The following is a 22057-nucleotide window of genomic DNA, read 5'->3' as shown; positions in this document are numbered from 1 at the left end:
TATAAGGTTTACTACATAATCGAGTTATTTGAATTGATTTTTTTTCAATAAAAGTTAAAAAAGAAATCTAGAGTATTGTTTTCTTTTGGACGACATATTTGTCATTCCACCATGTGCACCTTGAATTTATGTATTAGTAAGAAAATTTAAAATATTCTACATGTTGATCCCAACCTGAAAGGTAAAAAAGCTAAAAAAATATATAGTTTGAGTTTTACTTTCGACAAAATAACAACATAAGATGAGATTAAATATCTTTATTGTGGTTTGTGATAGCGCATATACGAGCATGTAATTTCCTTAATGTATTGTTATGCGAGTAAATGTAACTATTGGCTTCTTCGTAAGATATTAAACTAAGTTGTGTTTCATGTTGGTCGATGATCTTGTTTTCAATTGCATAGCTGGACATACAGAAATACAGTAGTAGCATATTGATTTTAATTGTATTTGTTGTAACTGCGGCCATTAAAAGTTACATGAGACCATTTTAATAGAGAGTGGTTTTGCAGAATTCAAAGCGTTAAATTTTAGTCAAGAAAAGATGAAACGCAAAAGATCGTGTTGTTAATATTTTTTATTTCATTTTAGTTTTGATAACCTGTTACCATAAAAAAATGTCGTTTGCTGAAGGATAAGTTGTAAGTACGTGCGGATTTAGAAGTGTAAGTGCAGAAAATTTATTGTGGATATATATTGCACGTAATTTCTCAAATAAAAACTTACTCTACGAAACGTTCCTTCGTCGACTTTCGTTTTTTGCAAAAAGTAAAAGGACATGTATAACCGCTTCCATACCTAGAAAATATAAAAAAATGTACATCACATATATACAAATAAAGAAAATATATAACTATATATGTGTATGCGAGTTGGTTTGTTATTTTTTTCTAGTCATAATTGTATCCGTTACGATTAATCCCCCTTGGTACATTTTTGTAGGGCGAAATGTATTTCTATTAATATAGTCGCTCCACACCCTAGCAACGTGCACGAATATTTATATATATATCTTATAAACACACATGTTCGTTTTTATAAATTTACCTCATTATAATAGATAAAATAGATATCCAAACCTGAGCCATAGATACATCTAAACACGTTTCCATGAATTAATATTTTATCCATAATACTTAAATATATAAATATATAGTTTTCATCAAATTTAAACGTATATATAAATATAATTTACATCACAAACAATATATACAAATAGAGTGTAATCCGGATATAAGACACTCGAATATAAGAACACGGATATAAGAAGGATTTCCTCTGGGCCTCAATTACAACCTTTATTAATATACATTGTAACTCGGATATAAGAACCTTGGATATAAGTGTAACCCAAATATAAGAGAACATAGAGACAAGGGAATAAATATATCCAGGTTAAACTATATATATATATATATATATATATGTATGTATATATATCCAGGTTAAACTATATATATATATATATATATATACATACATATATATATAAATATATATATATATATATATATATATATTTATATATATATGTATGTATATATGTTTGGAGGCACAAAAATGATATAGACATTTGAATATTAGCGAAAATCTTTTTAGAGCTCTTTCGGCTATCATCTCATCATGAGAAAAATCAATAGCCATTAATATTATTTTCACTGCTATCGATTTTTTCCTGGTGAGATGATAACCAAAAGAGCTATAGAGAGATTTATGCTTATGTTCACATGTGTTATATATATATATATATATAAATATATATAAATATATATATATATATATATATATATATATATATATATATATATACGTACCTATACATATACCTACTATTATATAAAAAGGATCTTTGTACGAGCTGGTTCCATTTAGACTCCGCTACGAGTGGCCTAATTTTATGAAATTTCATACGAAGGTATTTATGTATCTTGCAGTTTTATTAGGTTGGTTAATATCGAAATGTTTTCCATAAATATCGCTCATCGATAACCGAAAAGATCAAATAAAAGAAGGGACAGACGATTAAAGAAATTATACTGCCACAGAAGCATAAAGGCCCGGCATATAACATCAACATTTGTTTATATATATATATATATATATATATATATATATATATATATATACATATAAGCGGCGCGTTTGAAATAAATGTGTTTGTCTAAAACACAAGTGGACTATGGAACTTGACTAATTTTAAACTTAAATTCAATCCATTATCACCGAACAAGCAGTAATGCCAGGCATATAAAATCAACAATATGTTCTTCAGCATAACAGAAGCGCGTTCGAATTGAATGTTTCTGTTTAGAGCACAATTGAACAATGATAATTGACTTTAAACTATAATTCAAACCCTTATATATAAAAAAAATTATAAAATCAAAAAGAAATTTTCATCATTGCAATGTTGTCTACAATGTATTATAAACTAAATGTATTATAAACTAATTGTGTTGTAAACTAAGTGTATTATAAACTAAATGTGTTGTGAACTAAATGTATTATAAACTAAATGTATTGTGAACTAAATGTATTATAAACTAAACTAGCAAAGATACCCGTGCTTCACACGGAGCTTTGTTGCGCACTCGGGTACCAAAATCTGTGGGCACCTTTCCAGTAAGTTGATGTTGTAAGAGCAACGATTGCATAAGGTGATTAACATTTTAACTACCTCTTGTAGTGACTGAAATTCAATCAGGAACTTCACAAAACATTTTCATCAAAAAGGAAGGTTACTTGATGTTACATAGTAAATTTTTCATTGAAGTAATTTTCAACTCTTGCTTAAATTTTATCTTGCACATTCAATACTAAAAACTTACCACAATCAGATCATGTCAGTTTTTCCTCATATCCATTTCTCGAACTTTTCACTGAAGAGCCTCAGGGTAAACTACATTTCTGCTGCTTTGATTTGGAGCCAGAATGTAGAGTTTTTCTGAACTTCCTTTCCGGCTGATGGAGACGTAGAACATACCGTGACTGAAGCAGTCTGATGTCAAGTCTACGCCAATGGTGTTAAATGTCTGACCTTGACTTTTGTTTATGCTCATTGCAAAACACACCTTCACAGGAAATTGGAGTCTCCGGAATTTAAATGGAAGTTCTGAGTCCGATGGAACTAAGGGGATCCTTGGCAGTAGAACGGTTTCGCCTTTGTAGGGACCACAGGAAATGGTGGCCTCAAGTACATTGGTGTGCAATCTGGTGATAACACATCTGGTTCCGTTTGTTGTTTTTGGCGGTTCCAAGGATCGAAGAATCATGATTGGCGATCCAATTTTGAGATTTAAAATGTGTGGAGGCATTCCAGATATCTCCAAAGAGTTTAAAAACTCCACAGGGTAGTGAACAGCTTCATATTCATTAGTAGCCGAATCAACTGACTTGTATTGCTTTGTGTCTCCTGGAAATTCATCCATTATTGAATTGCTAAAATGATTCACATTGCTGTTTAATGGCGAAATAATAGCCCTCTCAGCAAGCCAATCCGGTGATTTTCCATTGTTTTGCAGGTCTGGGTACACTTTGTCTTTCAGTTGCTTCTGATTACCGACACATTTACCAAGCGCAGTTGGAATCTTAATTGTGTCAGGTGAAGAAGTGATAGGAAACTGACCATTACCGATTTGGAGAAGCAATTTTGAGAAGTCTGCTGCAGCTGTGTTATCAGAGATATAGGCTCTCATATTAGTAGTCAGTCTCTTCACTATAACGTGCCTCCAGAGATAGGATTGTTTCAAACTTGCATTGACAATGTTAGCCCTTGTGCCATTTTTAACCACTGGGAGGATTTGACGGAAATCACCGCAAAATAAGGTTGGAATGCCACCCATGGGATTCTTGTTTCCTGTGATGTCTTGCAGTGTTCGGTCAATTGCTTCATAAGCACTCTTGTGCGTCATTGGGGCTTCGTCTACAATGATTGCAGAGGTGTCTCTAATTACATTTGCCAAGGCTGAGTTACCAGTAATTTTGCAAACTGGCTGATCCATTCGATGAGTATCCAAGGGTACTTTAAAAGTGCTGTGAAGAGTGCGGCCACCTTGTAGTAGAGTAGCAGCAATGCCACTGGATGCTGTTGCAAGCACAATCTTTCTCATGGATCTAATCTTTGCAAGGATCAAATTGATTACAAAAGTCTTGCCCGTACCACCTGGAGCATCAAGAAACATCATGTTTTTGTTCATTTCACCTTGTGCTTCCAAAATTGCCATGAATGAATTGTAAACTTCTCTTTGAGAATCGGTCAGTTTTTCTTGCATATTTTCTGCTTGTAGGGAAAGTTCTTCAAGATTATAAGTAACTTCACGTTGATACTCTCTCGCGAGTCTTTCATCTCTCCCTTGCGTTGGTGCAGGTAATCCATAGCTTGCCAATGGTTGACCGCACATAAGAAGAACTTTTTCTTCAATTAGACAAAAAGTTTTATTGTAGATGTCCTCATTAAAATCTGCTTCTGGATTGTTAACTTCTTGCCTGTATCTGTGAAGAATGTCTTCAGATATTACATCACGAAAAGCCATCCAGATCTCAAGAGGATTTCTTGGCTCACAGGCTGTTAAAATTATCACAAATAGGCTTCGCAAATTTGAAGGTGATTGAGTGGCACTTGCCTCTCCTACTGCTTGATGCAAGTGATGGTCATTTTCTAGAAGGCCTCGAGCAAGGCACGCTGCTCTGTATGTTTCAAACACCTGACCATTGTATGCTCGCAAATTTTGAAATGAAGTTGGACCAGCAACCTCATTGAGCAACAGGCGTAAGAAATAACACTCCCCTGCTTTTGGACTAATCGTGTAGATTCTCCCAATGCATGGTGCCTTCCATACATCATCATTTTCAGTACCTTCAACTTGTACCCCACGCATTCTTCTCATCCATTTCTTTGTCGATTTGTTCCAAGTGTAAAACTGAGGGACTTCTACGTATTTGATACCCCTTGCAAAGTCATCCTCATGGCAGAGTTGAAAAAATGCTGTCAAAGTTGTGGCAGGCGGTGGACCTTGGGCTCGTTCCAGAGCAGTATCAGCTGAGAACATGACACGCTGCCCATTTTCAAGATGAACAGAAAGTTGTACAATTGGGGGGAAATGTTCATGGATGGGATGTTCCAATATCCTCCAGGCCGCCTCTGAACTGCCGACATACCTTGCATTCTGGAACTGCTGGATCTCATCCACAATGTGACTTTGTACTTGGCCTTGTTGGTTAGCTGCTCCATCAGTTCTTTGTAGTTCAAAAACTGCTTGATCACATCCTTTATTCACGTATTTGAGGACATATTTGATGCTTTGGATCGAGCTGCAAATTTCTACGTTAATGTGAGCGTTGAACTGCTGAAGGAGGACCTTGTTGTACGGAACAATCCACTGGTTTGTTATTTCTTGATTAACATACCGACCATTTCTCTTCATCCTTATTGTACCAGTCTGGCCTCCATCTTCTGGTTTTCTTCGCCTGTACTTGGGGTAAGAGTCTTGGCCTTGCTCGGTACACTGAAGAAATTCTTTTGGGTATTTTTTGGAACATTTGTTGTCAATCATACATGGACAATTTGGATTAAATGGTCCACAAGGTCCATGCACCATATGTGCCATCACTTTAGCATGAAGATCAGGATCTTCCTCTTTGTCAGGGATCTCTGCAGATATGCAGAGATCCATTTTTTCTGGTAGAAGTTTGTCCTCTGGGGCCTGCCAGGTGAGGATGTGTGCATGCAGCAGTCCTCTTTTTTGATATTCAATACTGTACAGGAAAGCCCTCAACCTGCCAAATCCTCCCTTTTTAATAAATTCAAGTAACTTTTTTAGCTTCTGCCTGAAAACCCTGGCAACAATATCTGGACGATCCTGAGGGTCTTGCCTTTGAAGACAATTTTCTGTAATTTCTGTCCACTTTGGATTTGTTGTGAACGTGATGAAGAGGTCGGCTCGGCCCATTCGCCGAACATATGCCATGGCATCACTTTGACGCTCAAACATGTATCGAGGGCCTCCTGTATAAGTTGCCGGAAGTACAACTCGTTGACCAAACTGTTCTGGATTCCCATCCTCCCTAAGAATTGAATCTCTCAAGTTGCTATAATTGTCAGCTCTCAGGGTCTGTTGCTCACGCCTCAGGAACTGTAAACGTTCTGTTTCAATCTTGCAGTACACATCCACCAGCCATTGTTGAAATAGCCTTCGGTACCAGAGAAAATAGTTTCCAGGCCGAGTCATTAAATGGTACGAATAAAATTGCTGTTGGGTAACTTTTCGCCCATTGGATGCCTTCATGTAGATGTTGTAAGATGGAGAACCATAGGGGTACATTAACGGGTACATTAAAGTATCGTAGAGGGGATGTAGTTCGGAGATCCATTTTAATGTATCATTTCTAAAACGCAAGACAATATCCCGGTTAGCTGTTGGTTCATTCTCCATTAATATTCCAATCTCATACGTTGTTGTTGGAGCATTGAATCGCCGTGGATGCTCTTCTTGCGGCCTTCGGTCTTCCCTTATGACAACTTTATGTTCTACCAAGTGTTCTTCTTCAATCCTCTCCTTTGTTGTTTTCAGCTGACAAATGAAGCTGTTGTTCTCATGTAAAAATTCAGTCAGACTTTGGAGAATGTCTCTATTGAGTCTACTGTCACGTCCCCGATTATGTAGTTCCTCTTCCAGACTATCCAAGAAGTAGACTTGAATAAACTTTGCTGTTTCATCTTCAGGTGGTAAAAGACTCCCAATCTGGTGGCAAACCTGGCCTCGAATTCTAAAAGAAGGATTCCACCCATGTACTGCCGCAATTTTGTGACCAAATGATGTCATTGCAAAACAATTGTTATAACTGCGTAGATTTTGCAGAAAATCTTTAGAGATGGGACCATTGCCGGAGAGCAAATCTTGAAGCAACTGAGGCAGTGGTGGAAAGCTATCAAGCACAACTTTGCCAGAAGAACAACAACAACCAGGGGTTTCTCCTTTAAATTTTACAGCTGAGCAATGTTGACATACTTTGTCCATTTTTCCTATATCAGCTGTAGTGAGAGAGTCATTTTTGTTGTAGAGCAATCCTTTTCTATTGCAGTGTTCTATTTCATGGTGTCTCAAAGCATTCATTCGTTGTCTAGCTGCCTCATTTTCTGTCAATTGCTGGGGCAAAGTCATACTCTCTCTCCATGCAGCCTCTCGTTGTTGCCCTTGGTATAGGCGAAAGCTTCGTTGGGTTTCCGATTCATTCTGATGTCGTTGAGCCACTCTCAACTGACCTTGTGTACGTCTACTTACCTCATATAATTCATTCGATCGTAATATTGCTTCTCTTTCCAGTGCATATCTTTGCCTTTCTTGAATTTCATCTTGTGATGAATTTAACCGCCTTACAGCATGTCTAGTTCTGTCAGCTTCACGTTGGGTTTCTCTTTCCAAATCTGACAGTCTTGCTCTCCTTTCTCTTTGACGTATCCTGTTAAGTTCTAGACGTCTTTCTCTATCTGAATTGTTTTCATTGGAGCGAATTGCAGCAACTCTTAGTCTATTAGCTTCCAATCTTTCCATTCTTTCTTCCTCACTTTCGTTTCTACTTCGTTTGGGTGGCATAATTTCGGTTTTAAACGGAATTGTTTAACGATATTAATGATTGTAAATTAATTAAGCGTAAAGGAAATGTATACTAACTGAAATGGACGAACTATAAATAATATTTCTGAATAGTACAATTATAAACAATTATATTGTACCTATTTACTATGCCTCCCCACGGGACAGAGTTAGACACCAGGGTCGTTTTTTAACGTGGAGAAAAGGTACAAAAATAAAAATTGTCTCAGTCGTGAAGGATTTCTCCTCCACCGAAAGAGAACAAGAAAATGAAGTGCAGCATCTGAAGAACAGATACTACACTTTGATCTTGACCAAAAGGAATGAATAAAAGCGACCTACGTGTGACTCATTACTTCCGGGTGTAAACGTCACAGTCTAAAAGTAATAATTAAAAAAAAAAGTAAATGTAAAATAAATGTAATACCAACTTAAGTTAACTAAGTAAACAGTACAATTAAAACAGTTCTATTAAAACAAATAATTACTAAGATCTAGGTAATTGTTAGTCTCATTGTTATGGTTTTAAAGAAAAAAATGTGTAAAAAAAGTTCTGCTTTTGTGAGTACGTGTATTTCTTTTAAATTACATAACCTTTTTATTTTATTATTTATATCTCTTTTAAATTTATATATTTTGTTAGTAAACTGGAAGAAATTCAGTTGAATAAAACCTTGTTCGTGTTCTTTACGTTAAACTCATATTTTTTATAAAAGGTTCATCCGGTTTAAAGAAAGCACTAAGTTTAAATAAGACTGGAAATAACTAATTCAATATATAAATAGAAAAATGAAATAAATATAAGCTTTAAGTCTTAAGATAGTAATAATCAAAATGTAATAAATTATTTGTAGTTCAAATCTATGATAAGGCAGGCTTTCGAAATAGGCTCGACCAGAAAGATTAAATTGGAACGAAATTATAATCTCCGTGTCATTTTCAAAACAACCCCACAAAAGTAACGGTATCCTGCAGTTGGTTAAATGACAATGGTTGTAAGAAAAATGTAAAAGAAAATGCGCTTATCTGTTTATTTTGACCTGTTTTATTTAATTAAAAAAACATTGGCTATAACTGGAAGAGAGCGTTATGTTTTGGGGGTTGTTTAAAAAATAGAATGGAAATAAAGTTAGTTCCGTTTTAATTGTCTTTAATTGCGGCAAGCGCTAACAAAATCGAAAAATCACTGTTTACATTCGAAATGTTAACTTTTATAGGTTTATAGGTTTGCTGACAAGGCTGGGGGTGTTTAATACAATTATTTTACTAAATTGATTTTTTTCATTTAAAAATAAAATTATTTCTTTTTTAATAAAGTTTTATTTTAAAATATTTGTTTTTGTTTATTTATATAAAATTACGATAGTTGAATTGTATTCTTTCAATTATATTGGCAAGTAAAATATAAAAGATTAAAACGGAACGAAATTGAAATTTCCATTACATTTTCAATACGATCCCAAAACATAAAGCTTTCCTCGCCAATGAATTGTTTTGATAATATACGTAAAGTGAAATAAATCGAATATAAAATTAAATGAAAATATATTAAATAATTAAATGTTAAATAGATTTTGTAAATAGTACAGTTGAAATGATTAGAATATTTCCAATATGTAATAAGGTCGAGGTAATTAGTTAAAGAGATTTAATATAATGTGATATGCAAATGAGCATAAGTCATTCGATATGGGGGTGGTTTGTAGAATCGTATATAAAGAAATTAGGCATAGATTCTTATGTCTCCTATAACAGAAACATCCTAAAATGGGTTCTAATGTTTCTCTACCAGGAGAGATCTACCCTCTTACCTCCTTTATATTTCGTTGATGATGGAGAGATGTACACACAGACAGAAACACACGAACCCTATTACTTTATAAAAATATATAGATGTATTGTGAACTAAATGTATTGGAAATTAATTGTGAGAAGAATACAAGCTTCCTTTCAGTTTACCACGACGGGTCCTCAACTAGAGCAGGCAATCAATCGATTTGATTAAAAATAAGCAATTTCACCGATTTTGATGAGAATAAAAATATTGAAGCATGAAATATTTGATGAGCATTCAATTCCGTGCAAGGTTGGGTCACTCTGCTATTATATATATATATATATATATATATATATATATATATGTGTGTGTGTGTGTGTGTGTGTATGTATATATATATATAAATTAATTATTTATATAATATACATGTTAAGATCTTGTATATATGTGTGAATCTTATAAACTGTATAATGGACATATATTTCCTCTCTTCCTACTCAACAGTGTGCCATTGAGACAAATGAATGGCTCAAAGTGAGCATTCAATCACATATTTTCACACGGAAGTATTATAGCAAGCTCCACTCACCCCGGATTGTGCAGCTGCCATTGCACAAAGACAGCATACATTGCACCGGTTCGTATGTCATAAATCAAATATAAATAAGCAAAAACTGATAGATGCTAGTAATCAATGTAAGAGAGAAATAGCGAACTCTAAAAGAATTCATGCTGAAATGATAAGGAATCGCATAGAATCGCAAAAGATAGGGACTAGTGATTTCTCGAAAATTTATTATACTGTAGTGAATAAAAGGCAATCGGTAATTCCGCCACTATCCAACAATCAGTATTTCGCATCCAACAAAACAGAAAACAGAGAGACAAATGACAAAACGATAAAGGAGAAATGGGAAGAGAAACAACTCCACAGATGATTTATAAGAATGAAAAAAGATGAGAATAATGAAAACACCTGAACATTGATGCGAAAAGGATATATAAACCGAGAAACTGAATCTCTAATAACTGCAGCACAAGATAACTCAATAAGAACCAACCATATCAAAGCAAGGATCGATAAAACACAAGCAAACAGCAAATGCAGACTCTGTGGACAAAGAGACGAAACGATAAACCATATAGTAAGTGAATGCAGCAAACTGGCCCAAAAGGAATACAAAAACAGGCATGACCAAGTGGGGAAGGCGGTGCACTGGGAATTGTGCAAACGGCTGCATTTTAAGCGTACAGATAAATGGTACAAGCATAAACCCACAACAGCACTCGAAAACGAGAACCACAAAATCCTATGGGGCATGGACATACAGACAGACAACCCCATCCAAGCAAGAAGACAAGATTTCGTAATAATTAACAAGAAAGAGAAATCCTGTCAAATCGTAGACTTTGCTGTCCCAGCTAACCACAGGGTGAGTATGAAAGAAAAGGAGAAACGAAGCAAATACACAGAACTAGTCAGAGAGTTAAAAGGGATTTGGATGACGAAGAAAATCAAAATAGTACCGATAATATTAGGAGCACTAGGAACAATTCCGAAAAACTTGGAAAAAAGAATGTCAGAAATTGGAATCAGAGGAGTAGCTGCGAAAATACAACGCCTAACGGTAATGAAAACGGCTGAAATATTAAGGAAAACGCTTGAATGCGAAGAATAACACAAGACAATATAACGAAGAAGCGTTATAGGGAATGAAGAACACCGAAGCTGCAGATCTACAAATTCTACACCCCCATCATGCATCCCCTCCATTGTTTCATCACCGTTCCCCCCAATAGAAAAGTGATACCAAAGAGCCGAGATGGAAAGACTGAGGAGGGAGCAATCGCCAGACCTCCGCTGGACAAGCGCGAAGAGAACTAGGATCTTGGGAAGGCTTAGTGCCACTCAAATTCCAGTATAAACGAATGGCCACTGACAGCGAGAAATCAATGGTAAGAAGCTGTTGCGATGATGCAAATTTATTTGCAAATGTCATCGAAGGAGGTGGAGAGAGCTGGACGTCTGGGGAGACTTGTTGTCACTCAGCTTCCAGAGAACACCACAGGTCTCCAATCAGATCGTTTGTGTGAAAGCCCCATGTGAGCCGCCAATAATAATAATAATAATAATAATAATAATAATAATAATAGAAATACTGTGGAGGGAAAACACCAAGCAGACCTCCACTGGATAAGTGCATAAAGAACTGAGACTTTAGAGAGGCTAATTGCCATCAAAATTCCAGTGAAAACGAATAAACGCTACAAATGAGAAAGTAATGACAAACGATAGTTGCGATAACGCAAATAAGTTTGAAAAAGTTATCGAAAGAAGTGCGGAGAGGTGGAAATCTCGAGAGACTTGTTGACCTCAAAGAAATAATCTTTAATGACTTTTTTTTATTCAACTTCAGTAAGTTTTAAGATATCAAGGGACTCCCTCCTGGAGCTAACACTTGATTCCGTTATGATTTAAATTTATATCCGAGGGCTCTTTTAAGAATAGATGATGTTCCCTTTATGGCTGCTATTTGTATCTCGTTACAGCTTGGTCTTCCAGGGATTGCTTCTAAGTATTTCTGAAGGTTCTTTTTTATTAAACCAGTTGCTCCTATCACAACCGGTATAATGTTTATTTCTTTCAGAGACCATGGAGTGCCCCAGGAATCTATCCTTGGACCTCTACTGTTCCTTATATTCATAAATGACCTCCCCAACAAAATTGCCTCTGAGATGGGTATATATGCTGATGACACCACACTCTATAGCAGGCATGACAGGAAGACAAATGAACATATATCTAAAGTAATGGCAGAAACACTAGAGGATGACCTCCAATCAGTAGTGGAATGGGGACAAAAATGGATAGTCACGTTCAATGCCGCCAAGACAAAACTGGTTTCATCCAATAATTACAAGAAACCTTCTCTACCACCTATAGCAATGGCCAACGACTCTTTATCTGAGAGTACGTCTCTCAAGCTCCTTGGCCTAACGTTTACAGGAAACATGAGTTGGAACAATTACATCGAGAGCATTGCCAGGGCCGCTGCGAGGATGGTGGGCTCTCTCTACCGTGCTAGAAAACTTCTAACACCCGAAAGTATCCTGTATCTCTATAAGTCCACTATTCGCTCATGTATGGAGTATTGCTGTCATATTTGGGCTGGTGCATCGGCTACTAGTCTCTCGCTCCTTGACAGGGTTCAAAAGAGAGTCGCAAATCTGATAGGCCCTAAACTGGCATCTAAGCTTCAGCCTCTGTCCCATCGCCGAAACGTTGCATCCCTCTGCCTGTTCTACTAGTATTATAATGGTGAATGCTCTGATGAACTGTAAGCACTTGTGCCCCCACAACGTAAACACCCTCGACAGACCCGACACGCTGCAAAATCCTACGCCCACACTGTAGAGATCCCTAGATGTAAAAGATCTTTCTACTCTAGAAGTTTCTTCCCCAGAACTGCTAGACTTTGGAATTCCATTCCAGGTCACTGCTTCCCCAACTGTACTGACATGCATAAGTTCAAGTGCAACGTGAACCAACATCTCGCTGCCCTAATCCCTACATAGTTCCCCAGTAGATGTTTCCCCTGATAGTAACCCCCTACACCAAAGTGGCAATGTGCCTTGTTTGGGGTGAAAATGTAATTTAAAAAAAAAATGTCGTTTTTAGATCATTTTTTAGGTCCTGATATTTTGTTATCTTTTATGACCTGTGTGAAAACCCCGTGGATAATAAAATAAAGTAAAATGTATCAGCTGGCCATGTGCGCACTGCTTAGTTTATATGGTTCATTTAATGTTACTTTTTGAAAACGTAACACAATATTCCAAATCTTTACACTAGACTTTGCAGTGCAACGCGACCTTCCATTAATCGGACTCTGTAGCACGTTTAATTTTTCCAGTTCATTTTCAATGCAATTGCAAGATGGCGTATTCAAAAGAAAGAAACAAAAAAATGCAATAGAAAACGCTACATACCATTTGTTGAAAGGTACTGCTGTAGGATTTTTGTCAAGTACGCATTGTTTAACATTGGCGTCTTCATCCAGACATGTTTTCAAACTGTTTGTCAAATCATACAATTTTCCCGCGCTACAAAAAAGTAATCAAATAGAATAAATATAATAACACATATGATAATAATATGAACATTATTTTTATTATAGCAAATCAAGTTTGTTAGATTTTTAGATGAAAGAATGAGTTATAAATCAAATTCTTATTTACTTTGGTATAGAAACACAAAATACTACAATGATGACTCTTCGTTTTAAGTTTTAATGAATGACGCCACGAAAGTGTACGAATAGAAAGCAATTGTAATGAAGTGAGACCATACCAGGCGATTTCAATAAGTTTTGAGAATTTTTCGTATGGACATTTTTATTGATAGTACATACATGAAACTCTAGTCCTCTTTGAAGTAATCTATTAAGGCTGCACTGCACTTGTTGTACTGTTCTAACAACTTCTGGAAGGACCCATAGATATCCTCTTGTGTGAGCATATCAATGACCCTCATCATACACTTTTTCATCTCCTCAGTTCTCCCAAAACGAGAGCCTCTAAGGTTTCTATTAAGAATTTTTCTAAAAATTCAATTTATAACATTATATAATCAATTCTTAATGATGCAATATTTTAAGTTATAAATTTATTATTTTATTTACGAGAATATCTTTCCAGTCTTAACAACTAGTCTTTTCGTTTTCCATGTTTAAACTTAACTATATTACTTTTCATGCTCGTATCTTTCTATTGTAATATATATATATATATATATATATATATATAATATATTTTTTTTAATTTTCACAGTCAGAATACGTTTTACAACTAATAGAATTGTATTTAAAAGTTATATAGTTTTCAATATTCTCTCATATAATTGTTTAATATATTTATACACACACACACACACACACACACACACACACACACACATATATATATGTGTGTGTGTGTGGAGTCGGCTGTAAAATCTGTAACGTCGAAATGGTTAGATTGTTTTTAAAGCATTGTTTTGCATCACAAATAAGGCATTTTAAAAAGATAATAAACACATGGTTATTTTGTATTTACAATTTCTTAGACCTTATTTAGAATTATGTATACACACACTGCATACTTGACACGCGTTTATCCATTTGAAGGCATACCTATGTAAAAGCTCATTCTAATGTGTCAATGTGTTAATTTGATTTAGCATAGTAGAAGATGTGTAGTGGTAACGACATGGACTGACTGCCTAATTGTTTCAAGTTCCAATCTAGTTCGTCCCACAAAACTAATTTCACTCAGAATCTTAGCCACTCTCACGTAGTTTTTTCTGATATATTTCTAGAAATAAATTTTATTAGAAAAATATCGCGTAAACCAATACCAACAATTGAATTATCGAATTCATACGAAATGATAATGCTATTCAATGATATTGTGATGTTTAGAATTAAAAAAGTTACTTACATTGAAGGATCAGTCAGCATTGTTTTTCCCAACGTCATCAGTTCGTCCGCCTTAGATTTCACACATGTTTTCATTTTCGGTGTAGCCTTGCACGCGTCAAGCATGTGAAATGCACTAAATAAAATAATAAAAGAAACCAGACAATGCTTTTGAATGATAGAAAATTCTTTTGAATGAAGAAAAATGAAAATAAACAGAACACAAATTTTTGTTATGTAATTTTCACCTTATTTTCCGATCCGACCAAAGAGACAATCTATCTAGGCAGGTGGAACTGGTTGCCCTCGAAATATGAATGTTCATAGGAATATCATTTTCACAATTTGACCATTATACTTGAATAGCCTTTGGACGTATATTAGAGGTGAATCTATTGTGAAATATCGATCCCCAGTCGCTTGTATGTTCTGCTCATAAGAGATGACGATGCTATGTTTCTTTCAGTTCTTGCTGGGAGATGTCGATATCCTTTTGCATACAACGACTCGTATTCCATATAATAACCCTTCTGGGACTGACTAGACTCAATGTTGCTTAACTTCGGTGATCCGTGTAATAGAGATGTTTTAACATCATTATGCCTATTTAGCACTATACTGGCGTTAAAACAAAGAATGTTCGGCATTCATATCAAACATAAACTGAAATATATTGATAATATATTACAGAAGAAGAATTACTGATTTTATTAACGACTAGCAGGAAGACCCGACGTTGTCCGAAATTGAATGAGAATCAAAGAAGGCTTCACACTTCCATAATTTTATTGTCATCAAAATAAGTGAATCAATTGATTGTTTGCTCTGGCATGGGGGTACCTAACGCGGCGCACCGGGAAGAACTTCCCGCACATAACATTTTGGAGTCTCTAGGGAACGTACTCACAAACATACAAACAGATACGCAAACAAAAAGCGCCTTTTATATATACGTAGAGACCCCATCAATAATTAATTAATTAATTATTAATTATATTATTATTTATATATTAATTAATTATTAATAATTAATTAAATTAATTAATTATTTATAATTAATTAATTTAATTAATCAGATGATTAATTAAAACGGTGTTAGATTTCATCAAAATCGGTGCACGAATATATGTTTAAATTTTTGGGGCTGAGAAATATTTAGCCATGTTCGACTGTGCAGAGAATCTGATAGGTTTGGTAAAGGGTGTTACATCCGGATTGATCTTCATCATGTCCGACATATTTCCACAATTGGGGGAGGAACCAAATCAAACCGAACCGCACTGCACTGCACTGTCATTTATGTGAGCAAGAGAACAAACGGGAGCGTAGCGGTCGTGATGAGACTGAAACTAGATTGAGCAACGGAAGTGGCAAAAACTTGTCTTATCTTTCTTATAAAAGTGCCTGCCTTTGCCCGAGGTTGACTTTTTAAATTATATACGTCATAATAACCTTGAGACACATGTTTTCCTAGACATTGGCTAATACCTAAATGGGTGACTATTCAGAAATACAAAGTGACGTATGTACTCTCTGTTTATGTGGGCGCAGTTTTTAGTCAACCCCGACCTCTCCTTCTAACTTGAACCAATCGGTCAGAACTTGCGCATTCATTGCTTTATAATTTAGCCTGTGTCATTAATTAATTCTATAAGATGACCAGATGACGAACATACGTTATCTTCTTTCCCAGTTTGAAAAGCATGGGGATCTAGAAGTCGTTGGTGAACATAAAACTCACGATTAGGAGAAACAGAACGAATACTTTTTGCACTGGCATCCGAAAATCAACCTCAATAAGAAAAAATGAAAATCCATGATTTATCTGTATTCTCATTTATCACAAAGCTATAACTGTATCTTTGATGCTTGAAATATGCTGAGTTGTTACGAGGCAACGATGAAGAAGTTAGAGTAAACGTTCGGTGATTGTGAGTAGCATTATTCATTGTCTATGGCACCAAGTGCTTCATTATCCTCATATTTATCTTATGAAATTGATCTTCGAGGTTCCTTTTGAAATCTGCATGTAAGCGTGTGCTCTCATCAGATTCGAATTATCTTTCAATAGTGAAGTAACGTTAGAGACTCTTTTTTTTGGAGACATCAATAAAATCGTGATATTAACTATCATGTAAGAAACTATGAGTTTTTGGTAAGAATTTAATTCGTTCATGGAAAACTACTGATTTACATTTTAACATATACGAAATGAAAGTATTAATTCAAACTATAATCAACACGGATATTTTCTTTCCCCACAACGTTCCTCTTGGAGTACTAGTAAGTTTTAAACTTAATTTTAGTATTAGGTAGATTATTCGAACTATTATCACATTGTCAGAATTATTTTCACAAGGTTTCGGCAGATGTGACATCCGGCCTTCTTGGTGTATCTTGCTGAACTCGGGAATCTTTCACTTGAACTCGCCAACACCTCTAACGTACCAGATAAGATACTTGGTAAAATTCAGTTGTAATTGATGCTCGTCTAGAAGGGGAAGGTTCAATACTCAGGGGGTGGGTTATACTCAGAACATAGTTGCGAGTTACTTATGGCCTCTACGGGATCACGGCTTATGAAACGATACTATGTTACCCCGCATAAAATTAAATGAAGTGTTCCGTTCGAAATCACGTGCAAATTCCAGAGTTCGACATTATTTAAATTATCAATCCTCATTATATAATTATTGAAATTTCGGGGCCTGTGGCGCAGTGGATAGAGACGTTGAATCTCTACGGTCAGGCGAGCATTGTCTGAACTATCATGTTGGAAGCTATGAGTTATTGTTATGAATTTCTTCATTTGCACAATTCTGTCCTTCATTTTTTCATTTGCGAGTTCAATCCTACCCTAAGCCGGCCAGAGGATCAATTAGCGAAAACGTGGTGAGACGACAACAACTATGGTAGCAGTAATTACTGAAGATACAGTTTATAGATCTAAATTTCCATCCCGTTGCGATTAATCATCTGACGAAGGCCAGAGGAATAGTTGGTTGAAACGTCGTAAAACAACAACTATAAAACATGAGAATAAAAGTCTGCAAATAGATAAAATATCAATCTTCATCTAAAACATTCAGAATCAGATTTTAATTTTTGCTTTTAAATTCGTTAACTCATTTGAAAATCAGTTTTGGTGCATACAACATTGCTAACGAATTTGTCTCGCTTGAATAAGAGTAAGAAAAACGGAAATTGACACGCGATAAATCAATTGCACTAAACTTCACAACATTTGAAAACCTGCATTTGAATTACACTTTCGGCGAAGTAGTTTCACTTGAAAACGATAATCAATTTTATCTTTAATTCACGGTTTTTACTTACACTTTCGCACTGGTTCTTGTCTTATCACGAATATCCTGTCTCATTACTTCCTTTTTTTCGTAAAGGCAAATTTTCTGATATTTGGTAACATTTACAAAACATTCAGCAGACACGTTCACCAATTTCATAATAGCAATGAACCTGAAAAAAAAAACAACAACATTGAAATGAGAAACAATTTAAGATTAAATGTATTTAACATTTCTCAACCACCGATTCCTAAAACTAATAACAGCCCACCGGAAAACTTATCGTCCAAATTATTCAGCTTAAAATTCACCGGCAACATGATTCGAAATTGCATTGAGGATATTGCCAAAGCTGCTGCGAATGAAGTAGTATCTGTCTCCCTCTACCGTGCTAGAAATTTACTCACAGTTGGAAGTATTCTATATATCTACGAGCCAAAATTCGCCAATGCATGGAATATTTTTTTTCACATCCAGGCTACTGCATGTAATCCTAGTCTTCCATTCTTAGACAGGGTCCAAAAATATTTGCAATCTATTAGGCTCCCCACTATCATCCGTGTTTCAACCCTTGTCCCATCACTGCAATGTTGCATTCCTGTGCATGTTTTAAACGTAATTTCGATCAAATCATAGCATTTTTGCCCGCCATCGATATACATACTCCCAACTAATCCGATAAGCCGTAAAATTCTGCCCCTTATCGCAGATGTCGATAAGCCTTCTACGCCAAGGATTTCCCCCTAAGACTGCTAGATGGTTGAGTTCCCTCCCTGTTCCCTGCTCCCCTGACAGTATTAACATGCAGAAGTCTAAATAGTATGTGAACAGACATTTTGCTCCACATCGTCACCCGTAGGTATGATTTCAATTTATAGGCCATCCGTCGACGTGGTAATATCTCTTGTTTCTAGTGTAAAAAAGGGAATAGTTATATAATATTTAAAATAATTGACAAACTAAGAGCAAGGCTCGACAGTGATTTTCAGAATATAAGAGGATAAATATGTGCTCCACGCATCGGCTCTTAATCTAATATTATTATTGGTATTTTGTCTGAAGAGAGCTTGATATGGATATCAAAAAAGGTTCTAATTATCGGGCTTGAAACCGACGGCACCAATGACTTATCTCATCTAAAAACTTTCTGTACATAAAATACAAAATATAAATACGCTCTTATTTTTCGGATATCTTCGGTATTTCCTTTTAATTAAGCACCCTGCTGGATTTCTTTTTCCCCCAAAACAAACTAATCACCCCCCCCCACATATATATATATATAATTTAAAGGTTATGAGGGTATTTTGAAGTATGAAAAACGATGTTACTTTTTGTATTTTATATTTTTATTGTTATTTTTATATTTCAAGCGGACCTCCGCTCTTGGTCACAAAAAAGTATCGATACTTTTTGTGACCAAGAGCGGAGGTCCGCTTGAAATATAAAAAATAACAATGAAAATATTAAATACACAAAGTAACATCGTTTTTCATGCTTCAAAAACACTCATAACCTTTAAATCACTATCCTAGAAGCGTAGGTGGACTTTTAACATATATATTATGAAAGATGCATACGTTGACTTTAACATTAGATATATATATATATATATATATATATATATACATATATATATACATATAAATATAAGTTTGATGGTTTAATTTTAAATTCTGAAAAAATAACATATAGACACATATATTCGATTTAAGAACTTATTGTTTGACAAAAGTAATATATAAAAGGGGTTATGTTAATTTCCTTAATCCATGGATTTTCAACAATGGCACATATCATCAGAGGAAATGAAATGCGGTTAGAAAGATGTTCAGCTGTGAATGGTTGTTTATTTTGCTTGTCAGCACAATTATTGAAAATAGTTTTTTGAGTGGTTGTGGATAATTATATGGAAAAAATTATACGAAAAGAGAAGTTGATACAACCTGGGCAATCCATTATCGGAAGGAGTACAATGTCCTTCTGGGTCATAAATCCAGGTGGACAGGAAATAGGTTCAGGGGAGAAAGTAATATTCCCATACAGCGAAAGCATATTGCTACTTATTGATTTTTCGAAAAGTATACGGGGCAGCTTTATTCGTTATTGCGTTGAGTGTGTGTTGGTTGATGTAGTCAAAAAGCTTTCTCGGTGCTGACAAAGTGTATCCGATGTAGATATACCATTCCATTGTAATTATCCATGTGAGTAATAGAATTGGAGCATCGAGTTATGTATGCAATGGAACTCGAAATTAATAATATAGGTAGCAAAATAGCAAAATAATCCGGGAGATGATATTCAGAACGATGCGTTGGACGATTTGCTTCTGGTGTGACTCCCAGTAGAAAGATAGTTCGCTTTCTTGTTGATAGTGGATGAGGGAAGCATTTTAAATGGGGGAAAGAGGAGAGTGGGGTGAAGTAGAGAGGGTAAACGGATTCTATTTTAGTATTCTTTAAAAGGGTCTACCCCTTGATTTTAAGTTCATATGGGAAGTGGGTATTCTTGTGATTTTCAATAGGAGTGTGCGTGATAAGGGGTGCGTGTACTGTTTTTGCTGTGCGGATGGGTGAGCGGGTGAGGTGGAGGTAGAGACGAGTCATGGTCTGAAATTGTGGAATGCTTGGAGGGTTACTTATTTAAGTAAGTTTCAGGTTGGTTTCTTTTAATTTTGAGTGTATATTTAAAAGTGACTTGATTAGTTGAGATACAATCAGTTCATTACGCTTGTTGTCGTAGTGTGATATGATTTAATTAAGTTTGTTTAAATTTTACTAAAATGTATATATTTCTGTTTGGAGGCGATCTATGGATGAGTTTGTTTTGTTGTTCGTTGGGTTGGAATTGATGTTTGAGTGATTGCTTTATATACTGTGGTTAATTAGCTATTTTTATAATGGGGAGAACTGATTTAAATGCGGGGCTGGGTATGGGGTTGTCCAAACGTGGTTGAATTTAACTATTTATATAATAATTACTTGTATATCCATCTGTCAAACCTAAACATAAGTGCAGATATAAGCACATATATACCCACAGACACACATACCCACATACACACATACATATACATATATAGACATACACATATACATATGCATAGTATACACATACGCACAAATACTGATCCATACCTTGCATACATAAATACAGACTTATATACACGCATCCTTATACTAATGCACATGTGTACTCAATTGCATATATACATATCATAACGCATACACGCAAGCACACATATTAGATAAGGGAACTACTTATACAACCGGGCTGTATTGCTCTATTCTTAAATATTGAGCTTTTCTTTCTTGGCTAGGATCACCTTGAAAGTATTACTTCAAGTAATATCTATCAGGATTTTTCATCTGAATTCACTCCCTGTCTTATCTCGCATATATATATATATATATATATATATATATATATATATATATATATATATATATATATATATACTTGTCTTACTCGATGCAAGTAAATAAAAGTGGCACATAAAAGTATTTCAAATGTTTTGGAGAAAATTAGAAAACAAACAAGAATCAAGACAACTTCAATCCGCTGAAATCTAATCGAAAATTAATCATTTATTTCATTTTGTAATATACAGTTTGCTGCTGTTTTCCTTATCTTTATTCTATTTAGTCCTTAATGTCTGTTTTTATTTCATTAAAGTTGGAACGCAAGCGAAGTACATTTTTCTTCCATTTTGTACGGAATAAGAACAAACGTATACACTATCAATACGATTTGATATGCGTTAAGTAAATATATTTGAAGGAGACGAGGCTAGATATGAGTCGAAACCGTGTTGCAAATGATACGAACGTGCGCCGCAATGAAATTTCTTTATAAGAAATGAAGGCACAAAAGTTAGTTTCGATTTAAAAAAAAAACAAAAGAAAAAATGAGAAAAATATAAAAGTA

The 22057-nt window shown here is 35.1% G+C and overlaps 1 protein-coding gene across 1 annotated transcript in view; it reads right to left on the bottom strand.

Moving 5' to 3' along the window:
- Positions 1-559: 559 nt before the first annotated feature.
- The window catches only part of LOC145277021 (uncharacterized), a 134347-nt gene continuing 112849 nt past the window's right edge, over positions 560-22057 (bottom strand). Inside the window, exons 15-18 of the mRNA XM_080128625.1 lie at positions 18162-18302; positions 14848-14961; positions 13360-13473; positions 560-798 (exon numbers count right to left, since the gene is read on the bottom strand). Coding sequence (XP_079984751.1) covers positions 723-798; positions 13360-13473; positions 14848-14961; positions 18162-18302 — 445 coding nt within the window. The 3' untranslated portion in view covers positions 560-722. The remainder of the gene's footprint in view (positions 799-13359; positions 13474-14847; positions 14962-18161; positions 18303-22057) is intronic.

This window comes from Euprymna scolopes, chromosome 5, assembly GCF_053919585.1.
Source record: "Euprymna scolopes isolate OS-2025 chromosome 5, ASM5391958v1, whole genome shotgun sequence".
NCBI classification, from domain to species: Eukaryota; Metazoa; Mollusca; class Cephalopoda; order Sepiida; family Sepiolidae; genus Euprymna; species Euprymna scolopes.
Note: the sequence above shows the minus strand (reverse complement) of the source record. Positions and strands in the feature narration are given on the sequence as shown.